General features: G+C 41.2%; 1 protein-coding gene across 1 annotated transcript in view; it reads right to left on the reverse strand.

The window, feature by feature from the left end:
- The window catches only part of CCDC170 (coiled-coil domain containing 170), a 90,070-nt gene extending 72,024 nt beyond the window's left edge, over positions 1 to 18,046 (reverse strand). The window contains 2 exon segments of the mRNA XM_060114521.1: positions 17,556 to 17,754; positions 17,886 to 18,046. Coding sequence (XP_059970504.1) covers positions 17,556 to 17,754; positions 17,886 to 18,046 — 360 coding nt within the window.
- Between the last annotated feature and the right edge of the window lie 6,758 nt (positions 18,047 to 24,804).

Raw genomic sequence — 24,804 nt, forward strand, 5'->3', positions numbered from 1 at the left:
TCGTCTACACTAGTTTTTATGTCTACCACTAGGACATAAGCTCCATGAGGGCAGGCCCTGTGTCTGTTTTTTAGCACTGTATCTACAGTGTCTACACTGCCTGGTACACTAATGAAAGACATGTTGAATATTAATAAATGAATAAATGATTCAGCTGCAAGGTTGTGGGTTTGAGGGAAGAATCTAGAAATCAGTTATATTTGTATCCCTAGCACCAAGCACATTTCCTAGCACATGATGGACACCTCTATAAATGTCTGCTGAGTGGATATACATTTGCTGTTTGATGAGTAAATGAGTGAATGGATGGATGATGGATGGACAGATGGACAAACAGAATGGAAAGGCTTCTTCCCCTCTATTCACATCTCTAGGATTAGCATATCAAAGATAAAAATACCTGGCTGAACTTATTTATTTAATTTCAATAACACTTTACTACTGCTAAACAGTGGTCCTGTTGGAACAAGTATAGATGGAGTTTCACTCATGTCTTGTAAAAATAGAAAGTAACAAGCCTCATATTTTTAAAATTAGCCCTGGCAAGAGATCAACCTAAAGCAGAGATATGAGCTTCAGAAGAAGATGGGAGGGAGAGGAGATAGTTGACCAAGATGCACTGGGGAGGAAAGGCCATGAATTATTTATTCATCCACATCTTGTTAGATAAGAATAAAAGTTTAAAAGACTGAAAAAATACTTACCTTGAAGGAACCAAAATTATAACTCAATCCTTGTTAGGGTGAAGGTCTCATCCTATCTAATTTGTAATTTTTCTGTATCTTGTTATGAAAATATCTTGGCTAATAAAATTGCAGTTGTTTCTTTAACTCATCCTGTCTTTAGAAACTTATTGTCACTCCCTGTGTAACAGCTATTCTTAATCTCAAGGTTTTACATGCTACATGGACATGAGGAGAAATTACATTAATCCACACTCTCAGTATCTTTAGTTTGTAACCTTGCTGATACGTCACTTACATTCACTTGTTAATCAGAAAACATTAAGATGTTTTGTCTTGCCTTTTTCTTCAGTTGTGACTGTAATTTTAAAAATCATTTCAAAAATGAGCATAAATGTGGAAGCTCTTCAAACAGCTATTAGCCTCTCTTTGCTTATTTCCATTCTTGAGGTGGATACGATTACCTCACCCAAATGTAAACTCCATGAGGGCGTTATTATTTATAGACACCAGGTAGTAAATACTAATCATGCTAGCTCTGTATTAAGCATGATTCAAATACAATGCCATTTAATCCCAAGTGCAACCATGTGAAGCTGTTACAACTATCCACATTGCATAAAAAAGAAATTTAGGTTCAACGATGATAAGGCATTTGATCTGAAACCCACAGCTGTGTTTTCTGGCTCCTCTCTTCCCCTGCTCTCCCCTCCCCTTTCCTCCTTCCTCCCTCTCCTTCCCTCTCCTCTCCTTTCTACCCTCAACTCTAACGTCTTACTCTGGCTCGCTCTACCTAGCCACTGTGACCTGTTTTCAGTTTTTAAATCAATGTTCCCTGAGCCTCAATCTAAATTAGTTTCCTGTGTTATTCACTCGCATGTCGCCTAACACTTATCCTTCGTGTTATCACCAAATTAACTATTATTTATTTGTATGATTTTTTACTTAATATCTATGTCCCCCACTAGACTATGAGGTCCACAGAGGCAGGAAAATGCCTGTTCTGTTCACCACCGTGTCCCCAGTGACTGAGTATCAGTAAAGATCACAGAGTGAATGAAGGAGTGAGTGAAATGGCACAGCCAGAATTCAAACCAAAGCCTATCTGACTCCAAAGCCCATATTGTTAATCACTATGTTATCATCATATATAGATATGCAATCATTTCTCCCTAAATTGAATTCTTTTCCGACCTTCATTCAATATTGCTGTCTGCAAGGCAAGTAGGGCTGCTGTAGTAATGAGGTGCATTTCCATAACTAATTTTAAGTTCACAAAATTTAACTTTAATAAATTCATAAATCTCTTTCCAACCACTTTTTGGAAGATTCCTGGGGGAAGGAATAAATGGGAGATTGAGACTGACATACACCCACTACTATATAGAAAATAGATAACTAATAAGAACCTACTGTATGGCACAGGGAACCCTACTCAATACTCTGTAATGACCTATTTGGGAAAAGAATCTTAAAAAGAGTGGATACACGTATAAGTGATTCACTTTGCTGTACAGCAGAAACTAACACAACAGTGTAAATCAACTATACTCCAATAAAAATTAATTTTAAAAAACGATTCTTGGGACTTCCCTGGTGGTCCAGTGGGTAAGACTCCATGCTCCCAATGCAGGGGGCCCGGGTTCGATCCCTGGTCAGGGAACTAGATCCCGCATGCATGCCGCAACTAAGAGTTCACATGCCGCAAATGGAGGATCCCGCCTGCTGCAACTAAGACCCAGCGCTGCCAAAATAAATAAATAAATAATTGATGAACAAATAAATAAATAAATAAATAGATTCCTTCTGCTTTCTACAAGTTCCTGAATGTTGTACAGGTCGGGTCTAGTCAATTTAGAAGCTTATATTTTCACTTAATATAAAGTCTTTTGAATTTTTTTTTAATCTGTTACCAAGTTATCTGTTACCAAGATAACTTCTTAGTTAAGAAAGTCACAGGCAAGTTAATTAATTTCAGGTCCTATTTTAAGTGACTAGCAATTTCTCAGTGTTTATATTGGATATATCTCCATGGGAAGTATCAGGTGTAGCTATCAAGGCTAATAATGAATGCAGATTTGGGAACACTGTCACATATGGAATAGCTTCTGTGAGTGGAAGGATGGAAACAAAAATCTCTGTTGACAACTAGATGGGACATTTTATTCATTGGAATCCTGTATATATCTTTTTGCATATTAATGATTCTAGAACTCTTCCCAAGTGGGATTTTTTTCACTCCATCTATTATCAAACACTTGATAAATTATCTTAAAGTGAAAATTTTTCCAAGATATAATATTTTACTTCCTATGCTGAGTGGTGTGTTAGAAACTTTAATAAGTTGTCTATTCAAGGTGCCTCCTCAGGAATATTTCCCTTAGAATGAACTTGAAATATAGCTTAACCCATCTTCCAAAAGAGCAATTCTCCAGTGCAATAAAATTGTCATAGGGAGATTTAAGTCTTGTTGGACTTCATTTCAATACTCATCATTTTATATCAACCTTTAGGAGAAGGAATAAGCAATTTTAAGATAAAATTTTCTTCAGCATTACTCACAACTCACAAGACATGGAAACAACCTAAAAGCCCATCAATGGATGAATGGATAAGGAAGAAAATGTGACATATTTATATCTATCTATATCTAAATAATGGAATACTACTCAACCATAAAAAAGAAGAAAATCCTGCCATTTGCCACAACATGGATGGACCTTGAGGGCATTATGCTCAGTGAGATAAGTCAGACAAAGACAAATACTGTATGATCTCATATGTGGAATCTAAAACAAGCAAAAAACTCACTAAAAAAAAAAAGAGGATTTCCCTGGTGGCACAGTACTTAAGAATCCGTCTGCCAGGCTTCCCTGGTGGCGCAGTGGTTGAGAGTCCGCCTGCCAATGCAGGGCACACGGGTTCGAGTCCTGGTCTGGGAAGATCCCACATGCCACGGAGCAGCTGGCCCCGTGAGCCACAATTACTGAGCCTGCGCGTCTGGAGCCTGTGCTCCGCAACAAGAGAGGCCGCGATAGTGAGAGGCCCGCGCACCGCGATGAGGAGTGGCCCCCACTTGCCACAACTAGAGAAAGCCCTCACACAGAAACGAAGACCCAACACAGCCATAAATAAATAAATAAATAAATAAAAATGAATCCGTCTGCCAATGCAGGGGACACGGGTTCGAACCCTGGTCCAAGAAGATCCCACATGCCTTGGAGCAACTAAGCCTGTGCACCACAACTACTGAGTCTGCACTCTAGAGCCTGTGACCCACAATTACTTAGCCCACGTGCCACAGTTACTGAAGCCCGTGTGCCTAGAGCCCGTGCTCTGCAACAAGAGAAGCCACTACAATGAGAGGCCCGCGCACCGCAACGAAGAGTAGCCCCTGCTCACTGCAACTACAGAAAGCCCGTGCACAGCAACAAAGAGCCAACACAGCCCAAAAATAAATAGATTAAAAAATTTTAAAAAGAGATCAGATTTACAGTTACCAGAGGTGGGGGGCTGTCAGGGGTGGGGGCATTGGAAGAAGATAGTCATAAGGTACAAACTTCCAGTTATAAGACAAATATACGCTGGGGGTGTAATGTACAACATAATGACTAGAGTTAACACTATTGTATGATATATTTGAAAGTCCTAAATATATTTGAAAGTTCTCATCACAAGGAAAAAAATATCTTCTTTTTTTGTATCTATATGAGATGATAGGTATTAAATTTAAGTTAATTAAATTTATTGTGGTAATTACTTCACAATATATTTAAGTCAAGTCATTATGCTGTAAACCCTAAACTTACACAGTGCTGTATGTCAGTCGTATCAATAAAACTGGGAAAAAATATGTTCTATTATCTATGTCTTCGTATCATCTCTTCTATTGCTTAACAATGCTTTCTATACAAGGTTTCTACACACAGTTTCATCTCCCCACAGGGCTACATTATAAATTTTGTGGGTCCTATGCACTTTTACCTTCATGATCTCTTTCCTCCATAAAGATATTAAAAATTATATTTTATAACTAATTGGTATAAAGAACATATCAAAATATTACATATTAAAATATTTTTTCAACTTAGAAGTTATTTTTTCTCTCTCTCTCCTGATTTTAAAAGAAATTAAAACATTCTCATGGGTCCCTTAAAATATGGTGGTCGCCAGTGACGCTGAGGATAGATTGGTCCTGTCTCTCTAAGAAAATCAGGCAGTAGATACGACAAACTCTCCCCAGCTGTCTGCTGTTGATTATTAGCTTTTGTGTTTGTGTATTGAGCACCTGTGGGCCTTGCTGCACTGTCCTTTGTGGTGGACTATAAACCCATTGGTTCTCACAACCTCCTCAAGCATGGAAGGACTCAGCAAAGTACCCTGTGTATTAATTAGGGTTCTCCAGAGAAACAGAGCCAATAGAATGTAGATAGATAGATAGATAGATGATAGATAGATAGATAGATAGATTTATTTTAAGGAATTGGCTCACATGATTGTAGGGGCTGACAAGTCTGCAATCTGCACAGTGAGCTGGCAGGCTGGAAACCCAGGGAAGAGTTGATGTGGCCGTTTGAGTCCAAAGACAGTTTGGAGGCAGAGTTCTCTCTTCCTGTGGACCTCAGTCTTTTCTCTCAGGCCTTCAACAGACTAGGGGAGGCCCACCCACATTATGGAGGCTAATCTGCTTTACTCAAATCTACTGATCTAAATCTTAATCTCACCTAAAAAATACCTTCAACAGTGAAATATAGGTTGGTTTTTGGCTATATATCCTAGCCTAGCCAAGTTGACACACAGAAGTAACCATTACTTTGCTGTACATGTGAAACTTAACACAACATTGTAACTTAACTATACTTCAAAAAAAATGTAACCATTATACCCTGTATTTTCAAAAAAAATATGATCCTGAGGTTGCTACCAGGCTGTTACACAAGGTTACAAAGATCTTCATGCAAATATCACTGCCAGAACAGAGAAGAAATAAATTGTCTCAAGGTCAAAATAATGTGAAACAAAACTGTATCACCTGTGTCTTGAACAAACCTAGCCTTGTAAAGTTGAATAAATCTGAAAATTTTGATTTGGCTTTTAAGTAAATGTCAGCCTGCCCATTTGCCTTTATGAACAGAAGTGTAAGCATTCTTCTTTACCCAAATAGCATGGTTTTTTTTTATTTATTTATTTATTTTTTCTTTTTGCGGTATGCGGGCCTCTCACTGTTGTGGCCTCTCCCGTTGCGGAGCACAGGCTCCGGATGCGCAGGCCCAGCGGCCATGGCTCACGGGCCCAGCCGCTCCGCGGCATATGGGATCCTCCCAGACCGGGGCACGAACCCGTATCCCCTGCATCGGCAGGCGGACTCTCAACCACTGCGCCACCAGGGAGGCCCAATAGCATGGTTTTTAAACCAGGGACCAGAAATGGCCTTAAAATACTTAGTTAATTACCATCAGAAAGGAACATTTAACAGCCAGTATGGACAAAACCATAATCATTGGTTTTGGCAGCTATTCTCAAAATTCAAACTGTCAATTCTAAATAAATCCAGTGGAAGTGTGGCTCCCACACATGGGAAAAGGAGAACCAGAGGGAGATACGACCAGTGCTTAGATGATGCCGGCCCTAGTGAGACCTAACACCTGCCATGAGGGGTGCAGGCTGCGGGCGCTAATGAAGACCCCAGCTAATGCCCTTGCTTCCCAGGATGTGGCCCTGGAGTGGAAGCCTCTCACAACAGCCCTACAGACGGGAAGCTCCCGGGCGTAGAATGAATGGCGATGACCGAGTGTTGTGCCCACTGGGAAGCCCCCCCACCAGCACCCACTCCTCAGGCAAGGAGGGGAAACCATACCCTGGTTTCCCTGACATGGAGACACTATTTTTTAAATTTATTTTTTAAATTAATTTTTATTGGAGTATGGTTGCTTTACAGTGTTGTGTTAGCCTTCACTGCACAACAAAATGAATCAGCCATGCACATACAGATATCCCCTCCCTTCTGGATAGACAACTGATGGGAACATACTGTACAGCCCAGGGAACTCTACCTAATGCACTGTGGTAACCTATATACATTATTGATACTATGTATAAAATAGATAACTAATGAGAACCTACTGTATAGCACAGGGAACTCTACTCAATGCTCTGTGGTGACCTAAATGGGAAGGAAGTCCCTTTTCCCAAGTAAAGCAAAAAGGTAGACGTAGATAAGACAACAGACTTAAGGGACTTGGGATGGAAATAAAGAGCGTACAGCATGGCTGAACCTTCAGAGCCAGGGCAAAGTTAAGGATCTCAGTAGAGACTGCTGTCCAAGTCCACGAGGGAAGTCGGGGCCAAATGGAACAGGGGATGGTGCTCAGCCCAATGCTCCACCCCACCTTCAGTGCCAAGAAACTCATAACCAACTCCACTCCCACCTGCAAAGACTTAGTTCATCTAAGGGGAAAGGGAATGAGGAAAACAAATGGAATAAGTTTCCTTGAATTGACAAAATGGTATTTTTCTTCTAAAGAGAAGAAATAGTGTCTTCTGAGCTAAGCTGAGTTGTTATAAAATGTTACAAAATTTTTGCCCACCTAAGTTACATCGTCTCTAAACCTTATACTCACTGTATATGTAGTAACTGAACTGCAGTCACTCACCAAAGGGTTCTACAAGCTAGAATGGCAGAAAGTTTATTTCTCTAGAGAAGTGAATTCGCTAAGGTACAGCATAATACACTTCAGCCTTTAGGGATAAATGTTATGAGGAAACTTCATATGAACAAAGTTGTGCAATTAAAGAAAATGTCCATTATGTTCCATCATAGTAACACTTTATGTTTATTGGAAAGACCTCTGTGGTGCGAGTTCTGAGCACGAGTGGTTGTACTAACTTTAGCAAAGGCTGACTATTAGTCAGCTCGCGCTGTTGTAACAAAATACCTCAGATGGGTGGCTTCAACAACGCATTTATTAACCTCACAGTTCTGGAGGCTGGGAAGTCCAGAATCAAGGTGCCAGGCAATTCAGATCCTCATGAGAACTCTCTTCCTGGCTTGCAGATGGCCACCTTCTCACTGTGTCCTCACACGGCAGAAAGAAAGTCCTAGTCTTTCCTCTTCTTATAAGGACATGAATCCCATCACGGGGGTCCCGCCTTCATGAGCTCATCTAGACCTAATGACCTCCCAAAGGCCCCACCTCCTAATACTACCACATTGGGGGTTAGAATTTCAACATGCAAACCTGTGGAGGACACAAACATTCCATCCACCACAGACTGCACGTTGAATTGCATGGAGTGGGAACAGGTAAATCCAAAGTGTAGGCAGTGGAAGGGCACTGGGGGTGAAGGCAGCCAATCCACATTCTGTTCATCAATTAATCACCCCGAGTTCTCCCCACTTCCTCTTTTTTTTTTTTTTTTTGCGGTACGCAGGCCTCTCACTGTTGTGGCCTCTCCCGTTGCGGAGCACAGGCTCCGGACGCGCAGGCTCAGCGGCCATGGCTCACAGGCCCAGCCGCTCCGCGGCATGTGGGATCTTCCCGGACCGGGGCACGAACCCGCCTCCCCTGCATCGGCAGGCGGACTCTCAACCACTGCGCCACCAGGGAAGCCCCTCCCTACTTCCTAATTCGTATCCCTAACTGGCAATTCCAAGCATGGAACCTTCCAGAGGTCTCTGGGAAGAACAATTCCACCTCCACTGCTATCTTCTCCTATGCCATTTATTCACCAGCATGACGCTACTGCCTTTGTATTTTCTAGAATGGTTTAAAAAATTAAAAAATTTTGGTCTTATTCCCAACAGTGTTGGAGAATGATTCTATGATCTATTTTTTCTCCTCTTTTAATGGGGTTTAGAGAAGCAGAGGGCATAAACACATGTACTCAAGTCCAGAATCTTGAGCAAAAAGCCCAAATCAGCTATTAATAATCCCATTTTCACAAAGAGGACACTGAGGCCTAGAAGGGTTAAGCAACGTTTTCAAATGGTGGGGCTGACTTACACCGTAGCTTCTAACTTACTGTCTTATACATAGTTCTTTATAAGCCCCCTCAAATTATTTGGGAAGTTATGGTTAGTTTATCAATATTTCCTAGAAAATTTAAGGTGGAAATTAACCTTAAAACATCCAGAAACCAGACCTGGAGAAAGTGAGGAATGGGCTCAAGACAACAAAATCAACTCATTTCAGAGTCAACAAGATCCAGGGTTCTTGACTCCCTGGCTAATATTCTTTTTAGGCCAACAGACGTTTGCTCAATAGATGACTGAGTTGACAAGCCAACGATTTTCTAACGAGGTGCCCATAACAGGGAGAATTTGTTCCCTTCATTTGTTCCTCTCAGTTTCCCTGGTCTGCTTATCCTCAACCATCACATGGCAAATTTCACTGTGAATTTAAAAATCCTTCTCACTCTCTCCCTAGAAAACCTCTTATTTCTCTGGCCTTCCTTTACTCATAACTTCAAGAACCATCTAAACGGTGATGAGCCCCATCTATCAGACGATCCCCAGCCAAAACCTGTCTTTTGGGCTCAGGATCTACCTAGCTAACTGCCTTCTGGATATAACATGAAAAACAGACAGACCCTTCACACCCAACACGTCTCCATGTGAACTCATGCTATTTTCCCCCAACTTGTTCTTTCTCCATCTCGGTGAACAGCACCACACATCCACCCAGTTCCTCCAGCCAGAAACCTGTGCTTCACAATCTCTCCCTCCCAGTTCCAATGCATCTGTCTTGTGGACTCTCACCCCCAAATAAAGACTCACCCTCAACCTCCTTGTCCACCACCCAAGTCTCGGTTACCATAGCAGCCGGCACACAGTCTCCCCAACGTCAGGTTTATTCCCCACCCTCACCACTCACCTAGCCTCTAGTCCATTTATAGCCAGTGATCTTTTCAAAATGTAGAAGTGTGCAATATTCCCAAGGCTTGAAATTCTCCAGGGACTTCCCCTTGGCCTCGGGACAAAATCCAAATTCCTACGGAGTCCTCTATAACCTGACCCCCGCCGACCTCACCGGCTTCGTCTCCCACTACCCTTCCCACCTCACGGTCTCTCCCAACTACACTCCTGCCCCAGTGGCTTCCACAATTGCCTGAACGGACTTTGCTTCTTTCCATTCCCCACCGTGTGTGGTGGGGAAAACTTATCCAGCACTCCCAGCCCCGATCCTTTGCCTAGCTAACTCCTACTCACCTCCCAGGGCTCAGCTGAAATTTCACTTCCTGGGGGAAGACCGCCCCCAGCACCAAGTCCAGGGGACACTTTCACTCCTTACCTGACCTGACCTCCCTCTGGCGCTTGCCACACAAAGGACACCCTCCTTGACCTCTCCTGACTCACCCCACCCCGCGCCACCACTCTCCCAGGCAGCTCCCCTTTTCTCTGACGCACCTGGCCCTCCTCTGCCAGTCCCTCCTGTAGTTCATCGTCCTCTACCCACTCCAGCCATGCTTGCCTTCTTCCTGTTTTCAAACTTTTATTTATGACCCCATTTATTATTTACTTAACTATACTGTGAGCTCGATAGTTACAAACAGCCTCTTCTACTTAGTATCCTGATGTATTACAGGCATGTACTTTCTTTAAAGTTTTATTTCAGTCTTATAAGAAAGTTACAAGAATAATCAAGTATATTCTTCGCTTAGATTCATCAGCTGTGAGAACATTTTGTCACATTTGACTTATTCCTTTCTCTCTGTACATTACAATCATGATAGCCGAATCATTTGTGAGTACTTTGCAGACATCATAGCCTTTAACCCCTAAATACTTCAGCATGTATCTCCTAAGAACAAGGACAGTCTTTTGCATACAGCTGTCAGATTCAAGAAATTTAACTATGATACTGTATTATTCACCAGTTACCTCGATAGTGTTCCTTAGAGCAACTATAAATGTGTGGCATGTATTGTCAGGTATCTTTAGTCTGTTTAATCCAGTTCTCGGCCTTCCTTTCTCTTTCATAACATCAATAACGGGATAAACTGACATATGGCTCCTGACATGAAGCATTGAGAAGTAAACAACGTGTCTCATATAGAATCACCATAAATGCCAAAAGTGATTAACTTGAATCGAAGGATGAGGAAACATGAAGCAAACCCAAACTGAGGGACATGCTACAAACTGTACTCTTTTTAAACACATTGCCCCTAAGGGCCTGTAGTTGCCCTTGTTATTTCTGAGAACACTCCCTCCCATCATCACCGACAACTCCGCACAGATGTCTTCTTGGAGAGCCCCCTGGACCCACTCCATCCCCATCCCCACCCCAGTCAACCTCCATCCTGCTATCCCACTTCATTGCCTTTCTAAGCATTTAACACACTTTGAAATTACTTTGTTTATCTATTTGTTTTCTTTTGTTATCTATTTCCCCCACTAAAATGTAACTTTTATGAGTAGTGGGACCTTATCTAAAACATTGCCTGCTTTAGACTAGGCCCTCACTTTTTAACTGCTGAAGGAAAGAACTTCCATATCTTTGGTGCCCTAAGACTCAAAGAACATTCGCCACATGGGTGACTCATGCAATGTATGATTCACCAAGCAGAATTTCTCTGGTTCAGGTTACTTCCCAAGTTCTCATTTTTGCTTACTCCAAATATTCACAAAATTTCAACACCAAGACTTTCCTATTTGATTCTCCACTCTACCCATTTCATTTACCCTTAAGTAGAAAAGACTTAGGAAAATGTGATAATTATAGTCAGTTCTTAATATTGTTCCCCTTTGCACTGATGTTGAGATTAGATGATGATGACCTGGAAATGCTGAAAAATACATTTCTGTACAAAGCTAACAGGGAAGGTTCAGGAGGGACAGCACAAGGGTAAATTCAGTCAACAAAAAGGAAGTTATTTCAGTTACTCAGAAATAAAATTCACATATTTCCTTTTATTAGCAATATTTAAAATATTCAAGCATATCTAAACATGTAGAGATAGAAGCCACAATCAATAGTGGTGCTGGTATCAGTAAGAGAAAGAGTGCAGTGTTACTGGTCCACCTCAGCAATGCTTTGAACTTCTCTGACTTAGATCAAAGTCACCAAGGAACCAATTTCAAAGGAAAAAAATTGGAAGCGAAACAAAGAAAAAAAGAAATCTTGGGTAAATAATCTAGCATAAATAATTCCTAGTACAGCAAATGTTACTCCCTTTTTAAATTAAAATTTTTAATTGTCCTTGAACACAGAAAAAGTAAGTCTTTGTAATGAGTCAACTTAACTCAAGTACAAACCAAGAAGCACTCACTATTGTTTCAAATACGCTACCCATTACATTTGGCAACACTGAGTAAAGATACACACGACCTTTTTTAAAGTACGAAAGGAAAAACATGCTCTCTGTTTGGTGTTCTAAAAGGTTTCTCCTACCTGTTTTTTGAATGCTTTCCCTCATGCTGCATTCTAAAGCCAGGTGGTCAAAGAATAATTAGATACCAAGAGAAACTAAGTATTACAGTTAAAATAAAGTTGGATACACAAATGAATTAACTGGTTATCATTCCATTTTTTTAGCTGTTTATTCTGAAGTAATTTTAGACCCAGAAAAAAAGTTGCAAAATTAGAACAGAGAGATTCTGTATACCCTTTACCCAGTTTCCACTAATGTTAATTACATAACTGAAGTCCGCTAAAACCAGGAAATCAATGTTGATGCAATACTATTAATTAAACTACAGATCTCATTCAAATTTCACCAGTTTTCTAATAATGCCCTTTTTATGGTCCAGGAGTCATCTCAGGCTCCCACATTGCATCTAGCTGTCATGTCTCTTTAGTCTCTGCCAATCATGACCTTGACACTTTTGAAGAGTACTGGCCAATTGTTTTGCAGAAAATCCTTCAAGGTTGGTTTGTCTAATGTTTTCTCATGATCAGATTGTTATGATTTATTTTTGATAGTATAAAGCTCTTTTTTATTTGAAACAAGGGAAAACATTTAGTTACTTGTCTTGTTCAATCCCTACCAATAGAGTACACTTTCTAGGAGTTTGTCCAATTGATTGTTTCATAGTCTAAAGGTATTTATTCCGTTGGGCAAGGAGAAAAAGTCATCCTGTTAACTTTGACAGCCATATCCCAAATATTTTATATACTTTTCTTCTTCTTTATAATGACTTAACCAAGTTTGTATTTTTAGCTTTTTAAATAGTTCCCTTACCAAATTTTTGTCTGGTGTATCTCTCAAATACTAACAGAGGTATGTTAAAAGTGTTCTACTGTAGTTGTGGATTTGTTTTTATCTCCTTATAGATTTTTGCTTCTGTCAATTTTTGTTTTATATATTTTGAGGCCATTTAATTAGATGCATACACATTTAGAATTGTTAAAGTTCCTGATGAATAAAAATTTTTATTATTATGTGATAGTGATGTAATTTGTGTTATTATTGTGACTTTCTTTACCTCTAGTAATGCTTTTTTGCCTTAAAACTATTCTGTATATTATTATGCCTAATAAGCTTTCTCTTGTTTATTATGTGCCTGGTAAATCTTTTCATACACTTTGCTTTCAACTTTTCCACATACTTTTGTTTATATGTGTTTTTCATAAACAGCATATACCTGGATTTTTTAAAAATTCAATGTGACAGTTTTGTTGGTTAACTGAGCATTTAGTTCATTTATATTTATTGTAATTACTGGTACATTTGTATTTCTTTTCATCATCTTTTTTTTCTTAGCTTTTTCTGTTTCTTTTTCTCTCCCTTCTTACCTTTTTTGGGAAGCTTTAGGGTTCTTTTTTTCCTTTATATCTAGAATATGGAGGCTTCTGACTTAAGTTCATATGAAGATGTGATTAGAGTCAGATCTTTTCTTAACGTGGATTAAAAGGAGAAAACCAAAAAGAACAGAGAAAATCAGAAGAGAGAGGAAATGGTTCTTTAAAAGGTGGAAAATAGGGACCTCCCTGGCAGTCCAGTGGTTAAGACTCCATGCTTCCACTGCAGGGGACACGGGTTCAATCCCTGGTTGGGGAGCTAAGATCCCACATGCCACACAGTGCAGCCAAAATAAAAGAAAAAAAAAGTGGAAATAGATACTACCTCACACCTAATAGGATGGCTACGAGAGAGAGGGAGGGAGAGGGAGAGGGAGGGAGGGAGGGAGGAAGGAAGGAAGGAAGGGAGGGGAAAATACAAGTGCAGACAAGGATGTGGAGAAACTGGAACATTTGTGCAATGCTGATGAGGATGTAAAATGGTGTATCCACCAAAACAGTATGGCAGGAGGTCCTCAAAAAATTAAAAATTGAATTACCAAATAATCCAGCAATTCCAATTCTTATACCCAAAAGAATTGAAAGCAAGATCTTGAAGAGATATTTGTACACCCATGATCATAGTAGCATTATTAACAGTAAAACAGTCCAAGTGTCCTTGTACTGATGAATGAATAAACAAAACATGGTATATACATACAATGGAATGTCATTCAGCCTTAAAAAGGGAGGAAATCCTAATGTGTGTTGCAACATGGATGAACCTTGAGGGTATGGTGCTAAGTAAAGCAAACCAGTCACAGAAGGACAAATACTGTATGATTCCACTTATATGAGCTGACTAGAGTAGTCAAATTCAGACACAGAAAATAGAATGGCGGTTGCCAGGAGCTGGGGTGACGAGGGAATGTGGAGTTATTATTTAGTGAGTACAGAATGTCAGTTTTGCAAAATGAAAAGAGTTTCAGAGGTAGATGGTGGCGACAGTTGCACAATAATGTGACTGTACTTAAGGCCACTGAACTGTACACTTAAATATTAAGATGGTAAATTTTATATGTATTTTACCACAATTTTTTAGAAGTTTGAAATGGTGGGGAAATAAAGGAAAAGTGACTTGACTTCCTTCATAATTATACATGACCAGCTCTAAGTCCTTTACTTTAAGGAACTATAGCTGAGAACTATCACTTCTCAAAACAACCCCATCAGACAGCAATTCTAATTAACCCTTGTTTTACAGAGAGGAATGAAACTTGCTCAGATCCCCAACAATGGTATATACTGGAGCCATAACTTTGGTTCAGGTCTTCCAAATACAAGAAAACACTGACACAGCAAAGTAGCTCCATATGTTTGTGGCCTCTGAGTCCAAATCCAAGCACTTTTCACCAAATGAATTCTAGAGCTTTTTGCTGACTGATGATATAATTTGGTGACATTTTCCAGTGTCCATGCCTTATTTCAGATGCATGGCAAAGTTACACTGTTCTGCTCAAAGTGACATCTGTAACTTTCCCCAAAGCATGTTTCTGTCTTCCACGCTTGAGCTGTGACACTTCAATTCACACAATATTGCTCTTAGTATTTGTCACCTTTCCTAGCCTAGTAAAGCTCTGCTGATGATAAGGGGTAAATCCAACTTGAGAAAAATGCAACATTAGATTTGGTGCAGGGATGATACTACAAATGACACAGTCCTGTTATGGGTTATTGTAGACTCTTGATTTTTCATTGACACCAGGGACTGTGTCAGATTCATTTCTGTATCCTCAGTCCCTCACACAGATCCTCAGTAACGGACTGCTGACGTGGCCCTGAGGTAAGGATGGAGGTGTCAGGGATGGTGGCAGTGGTGTTGATGTACGGCAATCTCACAAGTTATAAAGATTAATAATAGCTAATAGATAAAATAGATAAACAACAACAAGGACCTACTGTGGAGCACAGGGAACTCTACTCAATATCCTGTAATAAGCCATAATGGATGAGAATCTGAAAAATTATACATTATATATATATAAATAACTGAATCACTTTGCTATACACCTGAAACTAATACAACATTTTAAATCAACTCTACTTCAATTTAAAAAAAAGAAAAAAGAATAAGAAGAGTGAATATTAAGAAGCATTTACTCTGTCACTCTGTTGGGAGCTTTACATATATGAACTGTGAATCCCCAAACCACACCATGTCATAAGCATTATGATCCCACGTTTCAGATGAAGAAACTGAAGTTCTGGGACATTAAGTAATTTTTTTGCCCAAGGTGTCACAGATAAGTGGTATACTCAAGGACTGCTTGAAATCAAAGCGAACACCTCCGGTCCCTGCAGTATTCTACTTCCTCATACAATTGCATATTATCCCTGCTTTGTGTTTTAATCAGTTCTTCAGTGTCATAATGGTGTGGTAGGAAAAGTACTAAACTTTCAAAGGAAAGATATTTAAGTTCCCGCTCCATTATTTGCTAATTGAGCAAGCAATATCATCTGTATAATGGGAAATTTCTGCCTTGCCTATCTGAGTTATAAGATTGTCTCAGATGAAGTATTTTGGAAACTGAAAAAACAATTATAATAAATGCTGGCCTTTTGCTTCTACTTTTATTCTCAATAAAATTTAGGTCTTTCATGTCAATTAAAATCTTGGGCTTGGTGGATATTTTCCTTTATGTAGGTAGTAAAATTTATCCTAAAAATCTCAATATGGGGGCTTCCCTGGTGGCGCAGTCGTTAAGAATCCGCCTGCCAATGCAGGGGACACGGATTCGAGCCCTGGCCCAGGAAGATTCCACATGCCGCAGACCAACTAAGCCCATGCACCACAACTACTGAACCTGTGCTCTAGAGCCCACGAGCCACAACTACTGAGCCCGCGTGCCGCAACTACTGAAGCCCGCGCACCTAGAGCCCATGTTCCGCAACAAGAGACGCCACCGCAATGAGAAGCCTGCGCACCGCAGCGAAGAGTAGTCCCCACTCATCCCAACTAGAGAAAGCCCACATGCACAAATGAAGACCCAATGCAGCCAAAAAAATAAAATAAATAAAATAAATAAATTTATTTTTTTTAATCTCAATAAGATTACCCCAAATGATTACTTATTTATTACTAATACTTACTTATTTTTCCACCTTTACAGTAGAAAACTCTGGCACATACCACCAGTTAGGAATATCACCAATAGTGGGACAAACTGACATCATGCACCTCTGGCTGTGACACACTGAGACACACCACTTATATAGTATTCCTACCCAAAATCTTATCATGGAAAACAATCCGATAAACCTATTCTGCAGAACAAATGACCTAGAGTCTGTAAAAATATCAGTATTATTGAAGACAAAGAAATGCTGAGGAACTGTTCCAGGTTTACAGAGACTAAAGACACACAAGTAAATATAATGTGTGATCCTGAAATGAAAAAAAAAATTGCTGTAAATGGCATTATTAGGACCATTGGCAAAATTTTAGCAGATAGTGTACATTAGAAAATACTACTACAACAATGCTAAACACCCTGAATTTGATCATTGTATTTTGGTTAGAGAAGGCCCTTGTTCTTAGGAGATACACACTAGAGTATTTAGGGAGGAAGAGCCATGAAGTTTGTAATTTACTTTCGATTTGTTCCCCAAACAAATATAAATAATATAAAAATTCTACATACTCATGCATGGGCTAATATTCTTTATTCACAGAGGATACCAAATAGGGATAAATATGCAAATGTCCAGTGGAAGAAAAATTAATTGTATTTGTACAAGACGATACTAGTTTTCCAAAAATATACCAGGAATCAGAAAAATCTAAATGTAAGTAAGGCACTATTGGGTCAGAGGTAAGGCAACAATCAAAGCTGCTGAATATTACAACTCCTACAGCATATTGGAGAATCCACCCCATGTTTTGAATTGAAGAGTGTGCCCCAGGGATTTTTGTGGTCAGTACAGCTGGGCTGAGGACACCCTCTGGGGCTAGCAGTTCCGCTGAACACAGTTCCCCCGTGTCTCTGGCAAGCACCCCTGACACACTCTATGCCTGGTGGGCCCCTGGTGCCAGGTCCAGAAGGGGACACTTAACCCAGGCTGAGCCTGAAAGTCCCCAGTGCCTAAGTACCTCCTGGGAGTAAATGGAGCCAACGACAATCGAATGACTGTTTCTGGAGTGACTGGCAACCAGAAGGCCAGCGACTTTGCCCAAGACTGGCATTAATCCTGCCACCTCAGACTTCGAAGAAACTGCTCTGAACCACGTCTTAGTAGCTAAGTAGTCGAAGTTAACTGCAAGAATGCTTTGCTCCGGCGGCGGGGAGGGTCTACAGGAGCCAGACACACCGTTTTTAGAACTTAACCCGTTTAAATGGCCAAGAGAAGCAAATTGGTACAATCTCAAAATTCAACAGCATTTCACAAACTCACGACTTGCCCCTAACTTCCTAAAATTAACCGGCCGCTGGCAATCCCAGTCCCGTTCCGACTACGATCTCCCCACGCCATCGAGAGGAAAGTTTGCCGGCGAGGAGCGCCCAGCACAGCCCGGGCCGCGCAGCCGGGGCCGAGCATCCCCGGCGCCCTCCCTGGTGGAGACGGGCCGCCGGTGCCACTCATGCGCGCGGCCGCGAGCTGCGACAGTACCTCGGGCGCTGGCGACGTGACGCCAAAGGCGGCGCGGCGGGTGCGCTGCGGGCGCCGGCGGCCGGAGCAGCTCATGGCGGCCGGGGCCCCGCCGCGCGCTCGGACCCGCGGGCAGCGCGGAGCCAGGCGGGCGCGGGAGCCGGCGGTGCGTGCGGTGCGTCTCCTCGGGCAACCGGTAAACACGGCGGCGAGGCCCGGACGCACGCTGCGCCCGCGAGACCCGGAATCCCGGCCCGGCTGCGAGCCGTCCGGGCCTCTGAGACGCGCCCGGGGACGCCGGACCGACCCCGCTCCTCCCGAGGGTGTCCCCCACGGTGCGCGGCGCAGCGGCCGAGCGGCCGAGCGGCCCCATCCGGCCAGGATGAGGCTCAGACACCCGCCGGAGCGACTGGGGACAGCGGGGCTGGAGGCTGGTCTTCACCGCGGGACTCCATCGCGAGCGCAGTTCCGGGTCTTGTCCTCAGGTCAGGGACAAGTGATAGCGAGGGGTCAGTGTTGACAGGACTGGCGGCGTGCGCTGTCACGAAGGTTAATGAGCATTTATTTAGCGCCCACTGTGTGCCAAGGCTTCTGCGTCTTCCAGCGCCGGGCCGCTTGCTGGGTGTGCGATCCGTGCAGTGGCACAGGCCCTGCTCTCAGAAGGGCCTCACACTTGGTTTAACTCCCTGCTGTCCCACTCTTGAAATTCTTAGTGATTTTTGAACAAAGGGGCCTACATTTGCCTTTTGTACTGGGATCCGCAAATCATGTAGCGTTCTCTCATTCAACTTTCTCAACAACCCTGCAGGGAAATATAAATATTAGTAATACTAGTGTTAGAACAGCCATAGCTTCTAGTTATAAAACACTTACATGTGTTCTTTCAAGGGCTGTTCTAACTGCTTTCCAACTAAGATTTCATTACTGAAAACAAGATTATGAAGTGGATATAAGAATGATCCATTTTTAAGGTGAGGAAACAATCACAGGGAAATGAAATAAAATTGTCCAAGAGTATACAGCTGGTCAGTGGCAGAATGATGATCAGACCCCAGACCATAAGACTAAAAGCACAGAGAAGGTGAGTACCGTGCCTAAGGTCCCACTCTTTGTAGCAGAACCTCAAACTGGAACCCGCATTCACCTCACTTCAAGGCCCCCGATGGACCTCCCTGTGTGCTGTTCTAAAATTAAATGAACTCACAGATGTGGCAGCTTTTCTTAGATTCCATCCAACCATCGTACTCTGAGGACTTCTTGGCCTTGAGGATGGCTTTTGATTTTTTTTTATATTTATTTTGTTTATTTGGTTGCGCCGGGTCTTTGTTGTGGCAGGTGGGCTCCTTAGTTGTGGCATGCAAACTCAGTTGCAGCATGCATGTGGGATCTTGTTCCTTGACCAGTGATGGAACCCAGGCCCCCTGCACTGGGAGCGCAGAGTCTTAACCACTGCGCCACCAGGGAAGTCCTGATGGCTTTTGATTTTACAGTAACATTGCCATGTATCCAGTCCAGAATCACCTCCATGCTTTCACTTGAAGCAACATTAAAAAAAACAAAAAAGTCCTTAATGCAAATGAAAGCTTTCAGAAATCTCCTGTTAACAGTATAGTTTGTAGTAAACATGCTTTCAACTTGCAGTTTTTCCTTGCAGTAGAATCACTACACACTTGTCAAATTTTCTTTTTTTTTTAATTTTATTTATTTTTGGCTGCGCTGGGTCTTCGTTGCTGCGTGCGGGCTTTCTCTAGTTGCGGTGAGCAGGGGCTACTCTTTGTTGCCGTGCACGGGCTTCTCATTGCGCGTTGGCTTCTCTTGTTGTGGAGCACGGGCTCTAGGCGCGCGGGTTTCAGGAGTTGTGGCACGTGGGCTCAGTAGTTGTGGATCACGGGCTCTAGAGCTCAGGCTCAGTAGTTGTGGTGCACGGGCTTAGTTGCTCTGCGGCATGTGGGATCTTCCAGACCAGGGATTGAACCCATGTCCCCTACATTGGCAGGCGGATTCTTAACCACTGAGACACCAGGGAAGTCCCACTTGTCAAATTTTCAATGAAACAACACTGCCCGAGGAAACACAAAAGCTGATTGAAACCTCAAGCCACCTGGAAAAGAAACTGTCTGAAAAAGTCCCTTCTCCATTAACTGCACGTCCAATTGTTGCAGAATTCAGTTTCATAAAGTCTAATTCTGGTCACTGTGGTCAAGCTTGTAACTCTTCTTCATGACACCAGAAGATATGAATTTACACAGTCTTTAAAAATCGGTGTTGGTGATGAATGTGTTAATTAAAGAGATGGGAGGAATACTTTCAAAATATAACTTATATCAAGTCACCACTATGCACACTTTTAATATCTTACCATTTTGTGAGTTATACCTCTATAAAGCTGGAAAAAAACAAGTACAATAAAAGATTTTAAATCAGTGTTAAACAGATTCTTCTCTATGAAAGCAATATAGTTTTGCAGTAAGTGGGAAAAGAAAAAGTACCTGGCCTGACCCCTCCCTGGACGCCTGCAAACTTTCTGGGATGTCAAGACATGAGCCAAGTGATCCTTCAAGGTAGCACCCGATGATGTGTCCCTTGAGAATTGAAAGGAGGACCCTGCATCTGGATGTACGTCTGAGCTGGACCCTGGAAGGGACTACAGTTTGGGACTGACTGGCACTATGGTGATAGAATACGCAGGCTGGCAGTGGGGGGAACTCTGGGTATGATGATAGTTTAAGCAAGGCCTGGGGGGTGGGCACAGTTAGTAAAAAAATGCACAAAGCGCGTTCCAGCCCAGATTACTCACAAAACTGCATGTGTGGGCAATATATTATGATTTGTAATATCTCGGTACAGACCTCTATTTTTCTTTATAATGACAACAGAGTCAGGAAGCTGCCAGCTGTGTGACCTAGTCCACCTCATATACCTGCTTCTTTATAGAAGAGGGAGGTTCCTTATTAGATACCAGGCTAGTGTATAGGAACCCTTCAGCTGGCCAAGTTTTTAACCATAGTTGATTAACAATGTTGTGTTAGTTTCAGGTGTGCAGCAAAGTAATTCGGTTATATGTGTATATTCTTTTTCAGATTCTTTTCCATTACAGTTTATTATAAGGTATAGTTCCCTGTGCTCTACAGTAGGACCTTGGTGCTTATCTATTATATATATAGTAGTTTAGGCCAAGTTTTTAAACAGCAACAATACGAAGACTGCAACCAAAGGAAGATAACAGGGCAACAGTAGGAGGAGAGAGAGGGAAGACAAGGAGGGCTGCAGGGGGAGCTGTCACAGGCCAGGTGAGAGGAGGGACTGGCCGGCTGGGGGCAGTCATGGTGAGGAGGGGAAGATTCGGACGGAGGTGGAATCCACTGGAATCTGAGTTTACCAGCCAGACTGAAAGCATAGTGAGGCCTGAAAAGCAGTGAGGACATAAAACAGAGGAGGGAAAAGGAGAGAGAGTTCAGTTTGGGACACATTTAGTCTGAGGTGCTCATAGGAGAAGGCAAACAAATATTTTGTAGTTTGGGAACGGGAAGCCTTGGGCACACCCAGCTTAAACCAGAATTTCCGGCTCATTCTGCTATAATGTTACATTTTATCCTGAAATATGTTTACAAAGCTGGCACGTTGAGATATACATTCAATAAACATGATATCTGAGACAAGATGAAAAATGCCTCATCAGTAGCTCTGGTAAGCGATGAAGATCTACATCTCTCTGGCACTTGGGCTTTTATTCTGGAGCTTTCTTGTGGTTTCGTAAGTTTATTTCTCTGGTTTCTTCCTTTTGTTTGTTTACTTGTTTGTCTTGCAAATATACAAGTTTCTCATAGGAAAAATCTGTAATAGGAAACTTTGGGGGCTTTCAGTGTATTTAGAAACCTGTCTGGAAAGCACTCCTATAACAATTTATTTGTCTAAAGATTGTTTTCAAAGAATGTTTGATTTAAATATTTTCCTAACCTGAATGAAATGTTGCCAAATGCTGCAAACTACTTTAGTCATCCAACACGAGATTCCTTGGTAAAAGACCACCAAAACCTACTTCTATCCTTTAAGTGACTGCATTTAAAGGACTTTATAACCATTCTCAGCCCTTTCTTAGATTTGTTTCAGTTGCTTTGCTGATTTCTATTTGATCTCTCTAATAATTAGTCCTTCTTTAGCAATGATTATTGTTTTACCAATTCATCCTAAAACAAATCCCTGTCCCTTATTTGTTCTAGTAGGACAACACAGCTAGTTGTAAAACAATCTATCACTGTCACTTCCAAAGATCTTCATAAATTTTCATATCATTTATTTTTAAAGTCCGTTTTCTTTTCCCAATACATATAACTGTTTCCAACATATTTTATACCTAAAATAAATGTGATCCATTTTATAACTTTATGATAAGCTAAGCTTAGAAACCACTGAGAGCTCACTTTATAAAAAATAACCAATTCAAGGACCTTTGGTTTCAGCATTAAAGTCAATCACAGACTGCTCTTTTTAATAAAAAAAAGTAAAATCCTTATCAAAAACTTAAAGTGCTTTTTAAAAGATTTAGGCTGCGTAAGTAGAAGGTTCTGAAAAACATCCGTGATAAATATATACTTTCGAAACTCGCATGATTTTTATCTCACTTTAAATTCAACATACTTTCATTCAATTGCAATCTATATTTCCTCAAGTCATCAACAAGATTCGTTGTACATAACGCCATCCTCCATGGCCTTACTGAAGCAATTCTTCAGTTGTAAAGTTGCAAGTTTAAAATAGTTCAATATTTTAGGAAAAATTTGGAAGGATTAATCATGCAGTCAGTGTTAATATTTTTCTCTCCCAAGGGGACAGTGAACTTTCCGGCAGACTGTCAGAAGAACTACTTCATCATGTGTCTCTTTACAGGAAAAGTGTCAACGAGTCAGGAGGATTATGGCAAGTCTGGGATGAAGCAAGAGCCCTAAGGGCCCTCTTTGACTGCTCTCTCCTCCACATTCCCTTGCAGCTATGGGTCTTTTAGATAAGTCTTTCCCCTTTGGAGTTAGTTCCCCAGGAAGAGCCAGTGGTCAGGATTCGTAAGGAAGTGGTTTACTGAGGAGTGCTCCTAGGACAAGCAGGTGAGGAAAACAGGATAGGGCAGGAGAACGAGCTACTCCAGCATGTGGGACAAGCCTGGAAACTAACTTCCCACTTTGGTTCCAGGGGGCTGGCCCTTTGTACCTGCAACCCCCCTCCCCTTGCCCCATCCCGGTCTCCTGTCAGTCAGCCATTGGCAGGAGCACAAGTCTCCAGCGAAAGGGACAGCCTTTTACAGCTGACACTCACAGCAGCTGTTGGGCGGAGGGGGGATCCCAGCTAAGGAAGGGGGTTCCAGAAAGGATAACATCTTCAACTGCACAGTTCAGTCTCTGAAGTAACTCTTCAGTCTGTTTCTCCTTTCTCCATTCTTGCTATCGAGATTGATTGCCTTAGACTAGGTTTTAAGGAGTTTTTTAGGGCTTTTTCTGTTTGTTTTTTTTTAATCTGGGATTTTATACCAGTCTGCTTCTAATCCATTTTCAAACCAACACAAGAATTATTTTTTAAAGACCCCAATCTGATCAGATGATTCCCCTGTTCTAAAACTTCAAGGAAACCCCACTGCTTATAGGAAAAGAGGGAGAGTCTTAACATCATATGCCTCTTTTTTTTTATAATTGTCATAGGTATTTTATTTTTCCTCCTCAAATCAACTCCTCTGAAGTGGGTATTATTATCCTCTTATTACAGATAGAAAAACTAAAGTTCAGAGAGGGAACTTGCTCACATGCACGTGACATAAATGGCAATACAGGTATTTCAAGTGAGATCTCTCTGCCTCCCAGTTCTCTACTCTTTATAACTGATGTTATCTAACAGCATTTCTCCAAAGTTGAACCCATCCACTCTGCCTACTGTTCTTCCCCTATGCAACCTAGCTACAATCCAGGCCGCCATATATGGTTGGTCAGGTTGTGCACTGCACAAGGGCACCACATTTTAAGGGACACTGTTCAAAGCAGACCACCTAGAGGGGTGGGATAGGGAGGGTGGGAGGGAGACGCAAGAGGGAAGAGATATGGGAACATATGTATATGTATAACTGATTCACTTTGTTATAAAGCAGAAACTAACACACCATTGTAAAGCAATTATACTCCAATAAAGATGTAAAAAATAAATAAATAAAATATATATGTGTATAAAAAGAGTGGTTACTGCTGACTCTATAGGAAGTATTTGTATTTTCTACGTTCTTTTCGTTAGTCTATATTTTCTAATTTTCCTAACATGAGCATTAACATGTTAAATAAAATAATTTTTAAAAATTAAAAAAAAGCAGACATTTTTGCTATTTTGAAATTTCTTTGTATTTTTATTACACTTTTGTAAATTTTGAAGATGGGCAGTTTGTACATTTAATATGACATCTTTTTCAACTGATAGAAATAAAATGTCTTTTCTAAAAGGTTAGATATGTACCAGCTGCTTTGATCTATGAAGGAGGACTAACTTTGATAAGTGAATAATAACTAAAACAACTTGGGTTTCTAAATAAGAAACTGGTTTTCTGACACACTGATCAGTGTATATCTCTAAGTTTTACAAATACAGTCAATCCTTGCTATTTGTGGATTCAATATTTGCGAATTTACCTACTTACCGAAATTTATTCACAACCCCAAAATCAATACTCACAGAGCTTTCTCGGTCATTCACTGACGTGCACAGACTGGTGAGAAATTTGAGTC

This window comes from Mesoplodon densirostris, chromosome 12 (genome assembly GCF_025265405.1).
Source record: "Mesoplodon densirostris isolate mMesDen1 chromosome 12, mMesDen1 primary haplotype, whole genome shotgun sequence".
In the NCBI taxonomy this organism is placed as follows: Eukaryota; Metazoa; Chordata; class Mammalia; order Artiodactyla; family Ziphiidae; genus Mesoplodon; species Mesoplodon densirostris.